Source organism: Neolamprologus multifasciatus, chromosome 7, assembly GCF_963576455.1.
Source record: "Neolamprologus multifasciatus chromosome 7, fNeoMul1.2, whole genome shotgun sequence".
NCBI classification, from domain to species: domain Eukaryota; kingdom Metazoa; phylum Chordata; class Actinopteri; order Cichliformes; family Cichlidae; genus Neolamprologus; species Neolamprologus multifasciatus.
The window spans coordinates 45,931,552-45,949,462 of NC_140445.1; the positions used below are offsets into that span (position 1 = coordinate 45,931,552).

The window sequence follows — 17,911 nt, forward strand, 5'->3', positions numbered from 1 at the left end:
CGTCTTCTCAATTATACCTCCAAACATGTGAAACAGAGCATTTGAACACAGTGTGTTCATCCTGGGGACTCAGCACTCACAATGGTCACTGTTCACTCCGTTCAAGTCTCCTCGGAATGCAATCAAATCCCTCTTCTCCTTAAATCACTTCTGAACTGAAGGGTACACTTAACTTTACATCATCCTGGCCCTGCCCTTCATCACCGGAGCCCGTCCACCATTGGTTAAAAAAGCAACCCCATCACGGCTACCCTCCCCCCCCCCCCCCCCTTTCCACACTCACTGCCTCTTTTACACTGATTGAAAAGAAATAGGAGCCTGTTGGGTGTAATCTGCTGTGACGTGACTAATCCCAACACTACAAATCATAGGTCCCATCGACACTTCTCAGCACAGACCCCTGTGACTCCCCACCAGCTACTTCACGTCTGCCTCAGGTAGGAATCGGCCTTCTTTGCTCAGATGATGCTTCCAGTTGTATTCAGTTCCTTAACTCCTGTTGTTACCAGGCAGTGGATTTGGCTCAGCTTTACAGACTTCATCTTATGTAGTAGGATGAAATTATGGATGTTTTGCTGCCTTGTTTCTCTTTTATCTCGAGGTATCTAAAAGCAGATCATTCCAGCTCAAATCTTGTGCAGTGGGTGCATCATGGGGCTGACAGTGGTTAGGTTTGAGGCGTTTCCACTGAGACCGAGAGTCATAAAAATGCAAGCACTCGTGATACCACAGCTTTGGGCTGTGTAGCATGGTATTACAAAGACATATGGATGTTGCTGGTCTTTATGAATCTATTTTATAAATGCTTAATAGACTATTAGACTGCACTTTAATTTTCTTTCAAGTAATTAACCGACCGCAACTAGGTTAGCTATTCAACATTTGTTCAAATCTCTTTCATCAAGTGGTTGCATGCTGTATTATACTGTATGTATGCCTATATGTATGCACCATTGTACCAATTAAAGATTTTCTTGCTCTATATCTCACATTTTGCCCATCGACACCCACTGTGAGCCTAATGATTATGAAACTAAAAGGCTGTCAAGCTTAACTCTCCTGATAAGTCACCCAGGATTGGCAAAAGCTAAATATAGCCAAAAAGGTACCGTGTGAGAGCAGAGAGGATGGGATAAAAGGGATTTAGATGGACTACAGTGTGCCAGTTTTTAAGATTTAAGTGGGATTGATAAGAATCACAAGTTACCTCTTCTTTTCTTCCAGACAGGACAAGGACATTTTTAAAGAGAAGACATGGCTGTAGTCGTGAGTATCTCCACTTTTACACTCTTAAACAGACAAACAGGACAGCATTCATAAGGACAAACATCTATTCTCCATCTCAGATGGATTCAGCTGCAGCTCAAAACTTCCCAAAGGCCCATTGTTACAGACACCAGCGATAGCCACAGTTTCTTTAGCTGCTAATCTCTGATCCCTGCTTCAGGTCGAATAGTGGTCCTCACCATGTATTTACAAGCTTTGCAGGACTCATGTGAGGGAGATTAACCAAAACACTGAAGTCTATTGATTGCGGACCTGCAACACTGGTGGACAGGCATCCTGTCTCACGTGGATTAGACGTGTTTTAAAGCTCACACAGCAAAACCCAGTCTTGTGAGAGAGTTAAATTGACATGACGAGGTACTTGGCTTTTATCCAAAGTGCTGCGCAACTTAAAAGTTTTCCTGCAGACACGTGAAACATAAACATCTTTGTGCTCACAGGGAAACTGTTTTCCATCAGCCATTATAACAAACTGCAACATCTTTAGTTAGTCTCCCCCATTACAGCAATTTTGACAGGTGACACTGCTGCCATTAAAAATGAATGTGCTTCATTCACCTGTGCCACTAAGCCAGTGAACATCCATAATGTCAAGATCCTGGAAATGGCACACCTAAGTGGAATGCATCCATTTTTAATGATGGTAATCATACCTGTGCCTTCTTACTATGATAAAATGTTTGCTCTGAACAGGGCCTACTTGGGTTTGTGTTCAAAAGCACAATTCTGTCTGTTGGTTTAAAGCATTTAATCTTTACTAAAGTGGATATAGCATGCTCAGTTCCATATTCATTTCTTGACCATAACTAGAGTAGCTTTGAATTGAGATCAGTTCCACTTATCCTTATTTTGCAGTGGGGTGGGGTGGTGGTGTTGGGGGTGTAGAGTGGTGGAGCCTATCGCAGCAATCATAGGATGAAAGGCAGGGTACACCCTGGACACATCGCCAGTCTGTCACAGGGCTAACACCGAGAAACAGCCACTCATTCACACTCAGACCCATGACCAATTTAGAATCATCAATTACCCTAAAGTCCCACCATATGTCTTTGGACTGTGGGAGGAGGCCCGAGACAACCCACCCAAACACAGGGAGAGCATGCAAACTCTACACAGAAAGACTTCGGCAAGATGGTGGAGTCAAACTCAGGACCTTACTGCTGTGAGGCAACAGCATTAACCACTGCACCACCCACTGCCCTTAAGTTCAGTTCAATTAGTTCCAAATCACAACAACATTTACCTCAATATTGTAAGGCAAGGACCCTACAATAATACAGAGAAAACAACCAGGCCACCCTTATGAGCAAGCACTTGGCAAAAATGTGAAAGAAAAACTCCCTTTAACAGGAAGAAACCTTCAGCAGAACCATGCTCAGTGAGGGTGGTGGGTGAGGGCAGGAAAACAGGACAAAAGACACACTGTGGAAGAGAGCCAGAGATTAATAATAGCTAATGATTAGTCAAGTCAAGGCCATTGGAGAAAGCCCTGTCACCTTTAGATTTGAACTGGGTGCGTGGAACTAATAAAAGCATCTGACTGGAGGAGCGCGGAGTTCGAGTGGATAGGTGCAGGCTAAGAAGTAAGATTAAATGCAAAGTTGTGTATAAACATGAACACGTAGTGAGTTTAAAGAAGTGAATAAAAAAGAAACACTTTGTGCATCATGTGCACCTATTGCTGCATAACTAAGAAACTAAGGGAGGATTCAGGGTCACTTGATCCAGTCCCAACTATATATAAAGTTGGACTTTGGGAGGTCGTTTGATTGTAAATTTACTAGTCCATTTGTTTCCCTGATTAAGTGTCTTTAAATGTTTTTTGAGGAATTTGAGATTACAGGACCAATAGATTTTCTCACTATAAATAAACATTTATAAGCAACCATGACAAGCTGTAATAATATCTTCTGTCCTCAGAGTGGAACTTACCGTATGGTGTCAGAGGAGGAGCAGGCGCTCAGGGCCAAGCTGGAGCGTCTGACCGTCAAGGACCATGGACCAGTTTTTGGACCCTGCACCAACGTGCCAGACTACACAATGCAGAAGGTGATCAAAGAAACCTTTGGAATAAGATCAAGATTCATCAGAGTCACATCAGGACAAAAAACTCTTTAACAAACAAAGGAATTGCAATGCAATGCCAGTACAACCCCAGTAAAACCTCCAGGTTTCCTTTTGTTAAAAGGGAGTTTTTCCTTCCCACTGTTGCCTAATGCTAGCTCATAGGGAGTCATCTGATTGTTGGCATTATCCCTTTATTATTGTAGCGTCTTTACCCCATTTTACGCTAGATAAATGACTCTAAATTGAAGTTTGTTTTCATAAATAAAATTTAAGTTTGAGAATATACAACTTTCAATGGTTTACTTATTAACAATGTCCAGTTTTTTGAAGGTACATCTATTGTATTGGTGTTCCAAATTGGGAAAAAACATTAAGGCTTCATTAGGATGTGCAATACCCTTTCACAACAATAGGTGGCACCAGAAATGTAAAACTTGGGATTGTAGCCCTCCAATTGTTTGTCTTAAGTTACAAATTGGAAGCAGTGACTTTAACTTCCTAGGACCTGGCATCCACATATGTGGACATCACATTTTGGGTTATTTAGACCAAAATACTAAATGTTGCTCTACAAGGGCCTGATGTCCACTTACGAGGACATTATACTGCCTCTGTTTTATCAAAATTTAAAACAAATATCCTCATATGTGGCTCTCATCTTTCTTGGAAAAAAAATCAAGTAAAAAAAAAAAAAAAATCTGGTGATTCTTTGTTTTTACGTTCATCGGGTTCCAATCAGCCCAAATACCAAAGATTAAAAATGCATGCCATGGAAGAGTTCGGGTCTTAGGAGGTTAAAGCTGGCTTGTCATTCTTAATTGTGGTTAGACCACTACCCTATCCTATCTAAATTATCACCCTGTATCTGGTATAACACAATGGTTTGATCAGTACGACCAACTTTAAGGGCATAAGTGAAATGAAACATCGACCATATTTATGAAAATAAACCCTTATACAACCAGGACCACTCAAATATAATCTGTGAACTAACTGCCTGGACTGGCTCCTCTCTGCAGGCCAAGGATGAGCTGAATGAGACCGATGAGAAGCGGGTGTCAGCAGTGAAGGAGTTGCGAGCAATTATTAAGGAGAAGGCAGAAGGTGGTGATGACCTGGCCAAGGGGGTGCAGGACACCTTCGGGGAGAAACCAGACAACATGCTGACCCGCTTCATTCGTGCCAGGAAGTACGACGTGCCCAGGGCTTTCGACCTTATGAAGGGTAAAATGTTCAAAATCAGCGGCTGAAAGTGGCAGATCTAAATACATGCACATCATTTCTTCCTCTGTGCATCTAAGCGTCATTATGGTATCAATTCTGAAAAGTCATGTAGCCTCACAAACATATGATTTTATCATAAGGATCCAGGTTAAAAAAAATAAATAAAATAAATAAAAATCTACCACCTGTAGTTAAAAAAAGCATTTTTCAAAGATAAAATGTAATCTAATAGGCTTCCTGTGCTTCTACTCAGGTTATGTGCGTTTTAGGAAGGATTACCCCGAGCTGTTTGAGAACCTGACCCCTGAGGCCGTGCGCAGCACCATCGAGGCTGGCTACCCTGGCATCCTGCATAGCAGAGACAAATACGGCCGTGTAGTCCTGCTTTTCAACATCGAGAACTGGGACTACGAGGAGATCACCTTTGATGAGGTATGGTGACTCATTTCTTTTATTACACAGGAAGCTTATGTATTTTTGTCCCATCTCTGACAGGAGCTTACTAGAAGATACTATAAATATAAAACATGTTTGTCTGTGCTTATTCAGATCCTGCGCGCCTACTGTGTGATACTTGAGAAGCTTCTAGAGAACGAGGAAACTCAAATCAATGGATTCTGTATCATTGAAAACTTCAAGGGCTTCACCATGCAGCAGGCATCAGGAATCAAACCCACTGAGCTCAAAAAGATGGTGGACATGTTACAGGTGGGGTGGGGGGGGGGGGGGGGAATTCATTATTTTGGTTGAATTACTTTAGAGGAGAAGCTCAAAAACCATTGTATAATAGAGTAGTCAAACAAAGTTTCAACACTTTGACTTGTCATTCATTTATGATGGGATTTATAGATTCCTTGCCCTTCATCTTGCTCTTTGTGTTCCACCAGGACTCATTCCCTGCCCGTTTCAAAGCTGTGCACTTTATCCACCAGCCCTGGTACTTCACTACCACCTATAATGTGGTCAAACCTCTCATGAAGAGCAAGCTGCTGGAGAGAGTGAGTCAAATAAATCAGATTCAATGACAACATAGATTGGTTTTAGTCCTTGTAGAGAGCATTAATGGCAGACATTAAGGGGGTTTGCAATGCAAACTGTGACCACTGTTGCCCCTTAAGTCTCTGATATATAAACCTATCATCATGCCAAGCTCAAGATATCCTTTATATTTTGGTTTGAGTGCAGGAGAGCTGTAATATGCAACGTGACAGCATCTGACTTGACATGAACCTGCTTGGCAAAAAGTAGCAAAAACAGTTTTGCATTTTTTCTAATAAAACAAGACTTTCATACATACTCGACAGTCAAGTACCACTGTATTAATTCAATAATGTGTTGGTCTGGATCCTTCAATTTGCTTCTGAAAGGATTTTGATGTGGGTTTCACTCTGATTAACAGAGCTGAATCTAATAACCATAATGCCACTCTAAAAATTGGTTTTATGGTGCGCTTAAGCAATACGTTGGAGTCTGGATATTAGATACAAGGATATTAAATTAATTTATGAATTTGACATTTGGCTGCTGAAGGATAGCACACACTTTTAAGCATCTCTAACAGTTGCGGATGTTCGTTTTAGGTGTTCGTGCACGGAGACGAGTTGGAAAATTACTACAAGGAGTTCGATGCCGAAATTCTCCCTGCCGAGTTTGACGGAAAAGGTCCCAAGTATGACGGCAAGGCCACAGCAGCCAAGCTGTTTGACTAGACATCAAGTCCTTTTGCCAATGAGGTCGAGAGCCTTTACGTATTATAAACCCTATAGACTGTGAAGAATCAACGCCCAATCTAGCTGTGTGGCTGTAGGGACTAAAGTTATGAATGAAAGTCGTGACTGTGTTAGAAGGTAAAATGATATTGTACTGCAGAGGTCCTGGTAAAGCACATTCAAGACAAAAACTAGACAAGCCATCCAGGTGACACCGTATAGTTTCAATTTTCTAGTTGATGACCATCAAAAGTGCCATACATGCTCCAAATAACTACAGAGTGCATACACTTCATGTATTTGCTTGTCTTTCTTTGAAAGTCAGTCCTATGATAAGTAAAACTTACTTCTAACTCATTACAGTGAACATTTTAGTGTTTGTATTTATTTACTTTTTGGCAGTGTTTTTCCATTGTGCAAAAACACTGCCAATCCCGACCAGCTCTAAACACCACATGTTATGTCTCTGTTTTGTCAAATTGTGCTTTCTCTGGACTTAAATTCACCCACACAGATGGTTTATTACTGGCAGGCCCCAGCTTTCTCAGGACCCAACCTCTTACCCCCGATCATCTTCTTGCACAAGGCTGGTATTCCAACAAGTGCCTCTTTTTCCTGCTTTTCTTTCTTTCTTTTTTTTAAGACTTCTTCAGTAAGGTATAATAAAGTTTGACCCATTGTGCTATCCGGTGCACCAATAACAATGTCAATACATGTACAATAAACTGTTAATAAATGCAAAGTGATGTGACTTTGTTGATGTAGAAATACACAAAAGGAAACAATATGTGAAAATCACTTGTAAACAGGCTGCGCACCATGAAAACACCCACATTTTCCTTCATTTTATACATCATAATCATATATTCAAGAATGCAGACAAGCCCCTGTTATGTGAAATGAGACTAAAAAGAAAAATCTTGTCAAGTAACTTGAAAAAACTCATTCATCCAGGAACAAGTTAATGAAGAGTAATTTTTTACACTATGCACAATACCCCATCAGAAAATGACTGTGAGAAAAGACAATTGAAACGTCTTAATTTATAATATCACACCAATAAAAATGTGTTCATTTACTTTTAATTGTCAATGACTCTACATAGTGCATTGAAGACAATAAAGTGCGAGCAAACAGTGAAAAAGTCAGGACATGTTTGTGGTGCTGTTGCATGACATTTGACTTCTGCAGAGCAGATATAAGTTGCATAATTTGGAGGCTACATAGACTGGGTGGAGTCCACTGAGAATGTAGCTCACAGGAAACTGACCAACTTCAAAAGTCCTTAACATGATAATAAGAGCTCAGAATATTAAAAACAAGCAAACCAAAACAGCAAAAACATTGCATTTGTGCCCTCACCAGCTTAGCTGGTGTTTGAAACCTTTGAAATCACATAATTCTGGTGGAAATTTACAGTACCATGACAGTACAGGAGTGTTTTTTGTTTCTTTCTCACAAATCAGAAAAAAAAAAAAAATCCACCCCCCTCTCCTTTTTTGTCAGTGACACTAATCATCTTCAATAGAGCGACACTCTTAACTGTTTTTAATTTTATTTTGCAAACACCACCATCCAGTAGGCAGCAATGAACAGCTATGAACAACAACAACATCCTCCCTCAAAAGGTATTCGATGCTAAAGTTTAATATTAAGTCACTACAGTGTTTAAACTGAAGCCACGCCTGGTATATGGAACATAATCGTGACCAAGAAGAGACACATTCAAAATGTTATCACCTTCGAAGCATACCGTAAACAGCCACCACACCTGTCACTTCTAGTTAAATTATTTCTACGCTGGGAATTATTAGTTATTTATAATTTTTGGGTAACCAGAGTTCTACACCAGGAGGCTTTACAGTAAATTGATTGATTCATCGAATGGTTGGGTCTACAAGTACATGTTTCAACAAACCAGAAATGTTCAGTTGGGTCTGTTTTTGTCTACCCTAAATGCAGACTGATAGTCCACTGGAGAAAATTGAGTATGAAAACCTACCAAAAAATATCTGTAAAACATGACCTGATTTGAGAGATTAAATCACATTCTTATCAGATGTTTTTCTTTAATAAACAGCAACATCCTCTTAGTGAAAATGCACTATTTCAATTAAAGGACTTCAGAACAGGACAGAACCAAAACATCATTAAAATATTATTTGAAAACTTGAAAAAAAAAAGTGCACCTTTTTTTTCTTTCTTATGGCAGAATTCAAATTACACACCCTGCTTTAGAGAATAAAGAAAGAAGTACCTGCCAAAAACCAGCAGAGGGCAAACTATTGTTAACCTGAGAGATAAAAAAGAACAAAAGCAGAAGGAACACTTCTGCTTGGGATCACATTACACTCACCTGTGCGATCACCTCTGTAGGTTTTTATTTCTAATCTGGTTTAACCACTTCCACTCAGGCTGCCTTGTCTAATCATCTACAAGTTCCAGAATCATGTAGCTGTAAGGCCAAAAGTGCTGAAGCTGAGCAGGTACAGCAAGCTGTCTTTGTGCGTTTGTCTCTGGACTTGTATGTAAGTGCAACTCGCAGAGTGGTATTGCGTGCTTCCATACAAAAAGTTCATGTCCTACTCGCTGCTACTCCGACAGACCGACTGCTTCTTCTCCCAGCGGCAGATGGCGTTGGTGTATTCCACTATGACCTTGTCCATCCAGGTGAGGGGCTGAGGGAACAGAACAGCTCCCTCGAAAAAGCCCATGTGGCCCCCATGTTGAGTCAGGGAAAATACCACATTGGGCATTTTCTCTAAAAGGGGAAGACAGTTAGGAAGAGAGAAGTATAAAGTTTCAGTTCACCAAAAATCTGTTCCCGTCAAAGACCAATTTTTAAGAAGCTAAATGACGCCAAAGCTGTGACGAGTCCAAATATCCAACCATGAAGATGATCATGTTTTTCAAAAGAAACTGACTGCACAGATTATAACTTCAATCTTGATACAGAACCAGTAGAAAAGTAGACAAAAATTTAAAGAAATAGAATTCATGACTACTTGAAGCGTAAAAACTTTACATGACAAAGACTTTTACAAAACAAGAATCTCCCATGTGAGGCAAGACAAGGCAGCAGGTTGAGGCCAGACACACACACAGGTCCCTGTATATAACCCAACAGCTCAGGTGGATCACATGGCCCTGAAAAATTCAACAAGACTGTCTGGGGAGGGTGTGTTGAGCAGATAACTGCATCAAGACTTTATCAACACTTAAGACTGTGTTGCGAGTGTCCTGTTAACTCACTTCATGTTGCTCTGAGTTAGCACCACTGTGAGGACAGCATTTTCACCAGACTCTACATCACCTCTATGTTGCATGCCATGAAATAATATCTTTAATATTTGTTATTAAAGGTTTTGTATGGAAGCATATTTTAAACTTAGTGTAAAACAACTTAAAAAAAGGACTTTCCTTGACTTTCTCAGTTTCTTTCAACAACATGTTTTCTATGTTGAAGACTCAAATGTTCCATGTAAATCCGCAGGTTGTAATGTTCATATTCATTACAGTGCATATTTCCTCTTCTCTGTTACAATTTAACTACTGACTGATGACTAGCTAACATCAAGTTAGACACGCCAACAGCCTGCCTCCAGTACAACACAACACAATCACAATGCCCCTCCCAAAAAACAAACAAACCTGGCTTCTTCAAGCATTGTGCAGGAGGAAATCTGAATAGCCAGCTAGCCACATATGCTAGGTAGCTAAGAAAACATTACATAGTTAACAACAGTGATAAAAAAATTAGCTTGAGGAACTCTTCAAAATTAAAACAAAGGTTGCTCTGTGAATGCCCTATCCAGTTTTACTTCAACATGCCCACTGGCCAAGACTTCACCACGTTCACTAGATAAAACCATACATGCCAAATATCAAACATAGACACAGTTACAGGTGTTATTAGGAGGAATCCTTGTTAGCTTGTTAGAATAGAATAGAATCAAGTGACTATTCAATTCTTCTATTCTAATAAACTGCTAGCTATCTATAATTAAAACATACCACGAGCCATCTTTCTTGTTTGCCTGTGGGCAAATTGGTAGCTACTTATCATGGCAGCCAGCTTTAAGCTAGCCTGTTACAAAGACAACCTTTAACTACCACTGACTCACACTGCAGAAGGAGTTTAGACAAAAACCACAAACCTGCAAGAGTGCGTGCAACAGCCAGTAGTGATGGATGAACCAGTGGGTCATCCAAGGAGTTTAGCAGGAGGAGTGGGACAGTGATCTGTAAAAAAGAGTAGTCCAGTTTATTTATTAATTTTTTAGAATACCTACTTATACATTATTAGTGCAGACAGTACAAAAGATAGAAGTAACCATCACTGGCACTTCTGTGCTGATGTCACTTTTCAAACCTGGAAGCTGCGCCCACATTTTATATTGTCTACCATTACACTTTTATAACAGAATAATATAACAGTGATAAGAGAAGTAGTATTCAACCACACCTGGACTTAATTATGTATGATTGCTATCCAAGTATGCTAGATCAGGTGAACAATAAATATAGCACCAACAGTATTTAACAGTAGTCCAAACATGAAGTCATTGCAGAAGTAGTAATAGAGGGACAGATGTGTTGAGCTCTGTTACATACACGGATAGGTACTTGTCACTCACTTTGTGGATGTAGTGCACACAGCTCTCCTTCTCATAGTACTCTCTCAGTGAGTCATAACCGTGGAATTTTCTGAAGTGAAAGATGATGCGATAACATAGTTAAAGAGATGGCCCACAGAATTTAGAGCAACCCATCATATTCAAAGCCCAGAATATTTCACCTCATAATGCTGTCATCAATCTGCATCAAAGATGTGGCTGCATACAGTCTGTTCAGCTCTCCATCGCCAATGTTGCTGCACTGCATGGCCAGCAAACTGTCCCTGTTTAATAATATGACATTTAGACAAAACCAACGCGGGTGACTTTGTTTGGCTGAGAAGTGCTTTTCATCTGATTCTCCACAAATGACTCACAGATCTACATTTTAGATAACAGATTTAGGAATTTCAGAATTACGCTAAGATTTAAGAATTTCTACACTCTATCAGACAGAGATAATCGAGAACATTTTGTGTCTGCCAACAATTAGCAAAGAAAAGATTCAAGCTTGTGTCTGAGCTACAGAACAGAATAAAGCTGCAGTACTTTATGACTAAATGACATTCTGATCAAATTTAAGAGTATTACGTATCTGTAACCATTAATCAATAACTGCTGTGTTGCTCCACCTGTGCGACAGAATGATCTTCTTCATATTCTCCGCCAACATAAAGTTGTAGAGCCTCCGGCACTGGTCCCACTGAAGGAAAGTTTCCTGAGCCCTAAACACACACAAGCAAATGAACATGAATACAAACATACTGTGGAACGACATTACAAACTAAAGTCACTACAGCAGTAGTCTGATCCATCATATCACTATTATATTTTAACTATTGTAAATATCAACACTGCAAATTATTTAATCCCAACACTAGTATGGTGCTGCTTAAAACAAAACTTTAAGTTAAGTTATACAACGTAATATTGCAATCAGTACCTACAAGCAATCCAAAACAAATGTAATGGGTCCGCTTAATACGATCATATACAAGCGCAGTAATGACGCTTATGCCTCAGTTCAATAAGAAAGCTCTGTAATCACTCATCTGCCTGCTTTCATGGATGTTTGGCTGTTAGTCTATTTCTTTCATCACTTCCACGCTTTCAAATTCACTGCTGACATCATTACTCTAATCCAATCATCTTCTTTCCTCTGATGCCTCTTGACTCTGATTGGTGGAACCCACCTCCCCCTGGTCACTCAAAGCTCCATCCAATCCTCCATCTTCAATCCCATCAGGGCATCATAATGCCTATCAGCGCTGACAGCCTGCTATGACGGCTCATTGGTCTAATCGCCAAAAAAACTTAAGTGAATTCAATGCTGCCAAATGATTACCACTCACTGAATGTTGTTTACCACAGAAATAATCCCTCTGAATAATGTATACTTTATTACTTTATTCATCCCCGTGGGGAAATTCCTCTCTGCATTTAACTCATTCACTCAGTGAAGCAGGGTGAATGGCAACATGACAACGTGTAATACTTTCTTGAAGCAAATCTCACAAGAACCATTGGGAAACAACTTTAGGAACTTATTTGGACACTTGATTTAAAGAACAGCTAAATTAACTCTCATTTTTTTGGTCCCTGTGACACAAAATCTGCATGTAGAAGATCACTAGTCAAAGCTGATAAAAACTGCTTAAGAAATTTACGGACATTCCCCTTAAAGAGGCATTATTAACATTTTTACCCCCTTGGAAATGAACTCTATCACCATCTTTGTACATTGTACTTCTATCACCATCTTTGTACATTGTACTTCTATCACCATCTTTGCCGCAGCAGAATTCCCTAAGATTCAATTTAGGTTTCACTGAGTGCTGTCTTCTTCTTTAACAAAGTCTCTGACTGGAACCGTACCTAGGATGCTTTTTTCTTTTTCTTTTCAAAGCTCTGATAATCCTGATATAACAGAGTCTTCTGAGTCTCCTTTCTTTCCTGTGTTTCAGCGTAAATAAACCCAGTTTCAGTATTTATCAGAGTTCAACATGATCACCTCAGTTTCACTCGTGACGGCAGAGCAACGCCGACAACAACATGACCCATTAGTCTTAATTGTGTTAATCCTTCAGTCAGTTTACCAACCTGAGGGCGCTGTAACCCTGGCAGACGCTGACACAGCATAGCACTCTGTCCTGGTTTGACTGGTTTTCCCCCAGGAACTTACAGACGATGTTTCCTCCCAGACTGAACCCCACGACCACCAGCAGAGTCTGGGGAAAAGTGCGTTTTATGTAGTCCACCATAGCTCCAAACTCCCAGGTACAACCTGAAAGTAAAAGAGTTGCTTTTACAAATGTATAGCAGTAATATATACTTGATATGACAGATTAATATATATTTATAACATTATGCTTCTTGGGAATCTGGTTTTATTTGTCAAAAGTTTGATTTTGGCAGGATTGCACATTATAATGTTCTTTTTTTTTTCATCCAAGTGATGTTAAAAAATATCATAAAAACAGACAATGTGGCAATAACTTTTTACCGTATGTAAACATGCGTGGCGAGGTGAGCTCAACATTAGGCAGGGCTCCCAGGTGGTTGAGGACGGCACAGCGGTAACCCTGCCGCTGGGAATAATCCACAAAGGTCCGGATGTAGTTCTTCTCACTGTGGTTACCAATCCCAGGACAGATTACCATGGTAATGTCATCTGGTCCCCACACAAAGACACAAAAGAGTCTGGATGTGCAACTACATTTAAATTGGAGTCATGAGCTTGTGTAAAAGTCGATGTCATGTGCACTGTAGTGTGTGTGCGGATTTAACCCCGCTGAACTACATTGCTGGCATCGTTCCTCGAGGGAGTTCATTAAAGTTGTCGCTGCTCGCTCAAAGTGTAGCAGGGGCTGCTTGTTACATGAGACTGATGTTCTCTCGGTCCAAACAAGCACATAAAACTCAGGAGGAATGAAATGAAAAGAAAAGCACCTCAACTAAACAACAATCAGGGAGCTCTTTAAGTACCAGCACATCAGCCGTTGTGTAATTAAATACCCCGAAAACCAACTGATTTGGTGGTTTAACAGGAACAAAGTAGTTTTTGCCTCTGACCTCCAGTGGTGTGGGCTCCAATAGCTTCAAAGAGGTCAAAGGTAGCTGTAGCACCATCCTGCATTGGGAGGAACATGCGAACCCCACAGGGCGTTGGAGTTTTGACACGTCCCATCTTCCCGTAGAGCACCGTCTGGATGTGACCGCTCTTCCCCCACAGCAAGGGAGGAATGTATCTGAAAAGAAGTACAAGGCCCATATTATGTAACTGGAAGATGCTTCAGAAGATCATCAGTCTGACTGAACTCTGAGAGTGCTCTTTTTTTTTTTTTTTAGGTGTTCAAATTACATGACTCCAGAGTGCTTAAATATGAAGAGTGCCAAAAATATGAAGCCAAATAACATTTAGAAGAAATTAAGTTCACATCAGGTATGCGGTTGGCCAACATACCGCTCCTTCCTGTCCAAAAACAAACAGCTGAGAATTTTCCTTATCTTTATCTACTTCATAGCATGTACTAAAAAACAGCACACCCACTGTGCAAACAGAATCTTTACAGAAAAACAAAAACAACCTAAAAAAACTGAAAGTAAACTTAAGGTTTGGAGGAAATCGCCAAACCTCACTAGGATGGTAAGTAAATTAGGGCTACATTAGCTTAGCCCATCCACGGACACTCCTTCTAATGAATGACATGTTTCTTTGAATAGTTGTGCAACATTATTGGAAGGGGTGTGAGGTATGTTTTGTCATCTTTGGTGAGTGAGTCAGAACTGTTACCCAACCGCTAGCTAGATTTTTATCATGGCCAGTGCACACTCTAGGTGAAACACTTACATAACAGGACAGGATGTTCAACGCACCACTGTTTTTGTTTAAATAAATGTTTTGCTAAGTTCTTTCAGTGTTCAACGCAGCCCTGAAAGTAATGTAGATCCCAGGTTTTTACAACGCAGATGAAGCTGTGGACTATCTCTGATATAATCTGAATACTATGGATCAACCACTTAGCAGCAATTGATGGCTGCTATTGGGGCATTTATTTTGAGGCCCCTATCTAAATAAATGAGGATATCCATCCATCCATCCATCCACTGTTGCCTGTCTCTCTATCAATAGATAGATATTGACTCAAATGTATTGAAAATGCTTAGAAAGGTTGGTAAATTTCCTCCAAAAAAGAATTCTAAAGTTTTTTTTCCCCTCTGGAAGCTTTTTTTCCTACCATGTATGTGGAAAATTACAGTTTCACTAATGGATTAGCTCAGCATAAATTGTAATTCCTGGCTCATTCCACCAGAGAACAAATGGCATGTTTATTCACGTTATGGTCAGAGTAAGAGAAATGAAAGGACATTTGTGAATGGATGCTATATCTCCAAACAGCTGAAATCCCCCTAAACTTCTATAATGCAACAACACTGCATGGTTTTCTTATGTTTCCTAGTTCAGCCACTGCCTGCCTCTGTGGGTGCTGGGCTGAGAGAATGGATCTCTCCCTTACAACGTATCTGAAAAGACTGCTGCTCCTCCAGGCTCTGTTTACAGTGTTTAGGAAATCTAGTCCTTCTTGGGAGACTCTGGCCAATAACAGCTTTTTTCTGACCCCCCCCTACAATGAGTCACATAAAGCAGGATAAAGACCTCAGAAGTCCACACAAGCAGTGGTTCAGTCAGTTCAACATAGGACTCGAGGACCTGTGAGAGTGGGATTCAAATCTATGTAAGCCAAAATCTGGAACTGACCAACTTTAATGCAAACCACGTCTTAGAACAGAGTTGGAACAGTTTCAGGATGACTGTTTTCTGATTCTTTTACTTTTGTTGTTAAATTTTCAAGATTTTTGTATGTTGTGTATATTATACACTGTGCTCACACTATAAATACACTGATCAGGCATAACATTATGACCACTGACAGGTGAAGTGAATAACACTGATTATCATGGCACCGGTTAATGAGCAGAATATCTTCGGGAGTAAGTGAACATTTTGTCCTCAAAGTTGATGCGCTAGAAGCAGGAAAAATGTGCCAAGGTAAGGATTTGGGCGAGTTTGATTATTGTGATGGCTAGATGACTGGGTAAGAGCTTCTCCAAAACCGCAGCTCTCGTGGGGTTTTCCTGGAATGCTGTGGTCAGTATCTATCAAAAGTGTTCAGAGAAAGTAACGGTGGTGAATAAGCGACAGAGTCATGGGCAGCCATGGCTCAGTGATGCAGGTGGGGAGTGAAGGCTGGCCCGTATGGTCAGGCCCCTGTCCACTGCCAAAAGCACCAACTATGGGCACGTGAGCAGCAGAACTGGACCGTGGAGCAATGGAAGAAGGTGGTCTGGTCTGATGAATCCCATTTTCTTTTACATCACGTGGATGGCCAGCTGTGTGTGAGTTGCTTACCTGTACACCCTTTTGTGGAAACAGTATTCCCTGGCAGCTGTGGCCTCTTTCAGCAGGATAATGCCACAAATCAAACAAATCGGATCCATGGAGGCCCCACCTCAAAACTTACGGGACTGAAAGGATCTGTTGCTGGTTCAGATACCACAGCACACTTTCAGAGTTCTGGTGGACTCCATGCCTCAATGGGTCAGGGCTATTTTGGCAGCAAAAGGGGGACCAACACAAAATTAAGCAGGTGGTCATAATGTTATGCCTGATGAGTCTATGGTGTACCTGTATCTAAGGTAAGAATCGGGAGTTCATGATTAAGTCCACATTCCAGTCATCCCAGTGCCATCGCAAATCATTTAATATAATATTAAAATTGCTCACTCTTTGGTCAGCATTGGGCAGGTCTTGAGCAGGTAGTGACTGAGCAGGGTGTCCTGGTAAATGATCTCTGGTGGTGCAGTGGGACTCTTGAGGTTCAGACAGCGGACGATGATATAGAGGATGGTAGCTACCGCCGCCAGCTTCACACCATCAAACATGGCAGGCAGCTCTGGGCCAAAGGTGTGTACGTAACCGCCCTCCGTGGTGGTCATTGTATATGTGTGAGTTGATCCGCTGTGTGTGCATAAACATATAATTTACACGAGCAAAAAGCTTACAGCAAATGGATTATTTTTACACAGTACATTTACAAAAGTTAAATTTCATAAATGAAACTGAAATATTGGCATCTGATCTTTCAATAGAGTCTAGTATGAAATCTCAAAATAATAAATAAATTACTAAAAATCCACTGAAGACATGATCGTTATCCAGCAGTGACACCATCTATTAATGTTGACGGTTTTTACTCACCTTGCTGCCAGAAGAAAGTATTTCATTCAGAGCTGGGAAAACACGCAAGTAACATCTCATTGAATTAAATGGCCAAGGCAAACCAACAAAAGAGTACACAAACACGAGTAATTTGCAATATGTGGTTTGCGGTGCGGTTACGTGACGCATATGAATTACACAAAACGAGAAATAGGGAGGTTAGAAGAAAATGCCTGCTAGCTTAAAAGTGCCTCAGTTTGTTGCCTTTGTCACGTCACTCAGGTAAAACTTTTTCTGTCAGATGTCGACCAAACACAACAGGCACTTTACGTAAAGAACGCAATATGGGTTGAGCATAAAATTAAAAAGTATGGTCTTACCATTACACTTTCTGAAGTTTCACTAGGTTTTTCCCGGACCCACCCGAAGTTTGACGCTCTAACACCGCCTGTTTACAGCGGAGAAACTGACTGACCAGCGGCTCGCTCAGGATGCCTTCATGCCACCTGAAAAAGCTCCGACTTTTTGCAATCCCAAATGCAACGAAATGATAAATTTACAATTGCGAATGAAAATATGTATATTCCATTTTTTAACGTTTTATTTTAACGTTTTTGTCCATCTTATTTTACGTTCTACTTGTTAGACCTGTCATGTATAGTCATAATATAATACATGAAACTCTCCATTTCGGTGTCACAGTCTCCTCCTTCGCTTTGAGAAATTGAAATTTCCGATTATACCAGCAAGGCAGTACAGCAAACATAGCCACTTACTTCCTACTTAAC

At 40.5% G+C, this 17,911-nt stretch overlaps 2 protein-coding genes across 3 annotated transcripts; one reads left to right on the plus strand and one right to left on the minus strand.

Moving 5' to 3' along the window:
* The first annotated feature begins 328 nt into the window (after window positions 1–328).
* Window positions 329–8,288, plus strand: rlbp1b (retinaldehyde binding protein 1b). Its single transcript, XM_085164916.1, has 8 exons — window positions 329–437; window positions 1,225–1,266; window positions 3,208–3,336; window positions 4,374–4,578; window positions 4,832–5,010; window positions 5,128–5,286; window positions 5,466–5,576; window positions 6,159–8,288. Exons 2-8 carry the CDS (start codon window positions 1,255–1,257, stop codon window positions 6,285–6,287), a joined length of 924 nt encoding a protein of 307 aa, XP_085021042.1. The 5' UTR covers window positions 329–437; window positions 1,225–1,254; the 3' UTR covers window positions 6,288–8,288.
* Window positions 7,354–17,632, minus strand: abhd2b (abhydrolase domain containing 2, acylglycerol lipase b). Of its 2 annotated transcripts, XM_085164909.1 has the most exons (11): window positions 17,504–17,632; window positions 17,163–17,194; window positions 16,689–16,922; window positions 13,976–14,151; window positions 13,407–13,574; window positions 13,004–13,187; window positions 11,536–11,628; window positions 11,086–11,187; window positions 10,925–10,994; window positions 10,445–10,529; window positions 7,354–9,048 (listed from the first exon to the last, which is right to left on the minus strand). In XM_085164909.1, exons 2-11 carry the CDS (start codon window positions 17,186–17,188, stop codon window positions 8,870–8,872), a joined length of 1,317 nt encoding a protein of 438 aa, XP_085021035.1. In that variant the 5' UTR covers window positions 17,189–17,194; window positions 17,504–17,632; the 3' UTR covers window positions 7,354–8,869. The 2 variants fall into 2 exon arrangements, with proteins under 2 accessions (XP_085021035.1, XP_085021036.1); XM_085164910.1 differs by lacking the exons at window positions 16,689–16,922; window positions 17,163–17,194; window positions 17,504–17,632 and adding an exon at window positions 16,314–16,674.
* Window positions 17,633–17,911: the final 279 nt, after the last annotated feature.

Coding starts and splice junctions, on each gene's coding strand:
- rlbp1b (XM_085164916.1), top strand. Junction 4,579..4,831: donor GGCTTTCGACCTTATGAAGG/GTAAAATGTTCA, acceptor GCTTCTACTCAG/GTTATGTGCGTTTTAGGAAG. Junction 5,577..6,158: donor AGAGCAAGCTGCTGGAGAGA/GTGAGTCAAATA, acceptor TGTTCGTTTTAG/GTGTTCGTGCACGGAGACGA.
- abhd2b (XM_085164909.1), bottom strand. CDS start 17,188: ATGAAATACTTTCTTCTGGCAGCAAG. Junction 16,923..17,162: donor TACTTTCTTCTGGCAGCAAG/GTGAGTAAAAAC, acceptor ATGCACACACAG/CGGATCAACTCACACATATA. Junction 11,188..11,535: donor AAGATCATTCTGTCGCACAG/GTGGAGCAACAC, acceptor ATTATTAAACAG/GGACAGTTTGCTGGCCATGC.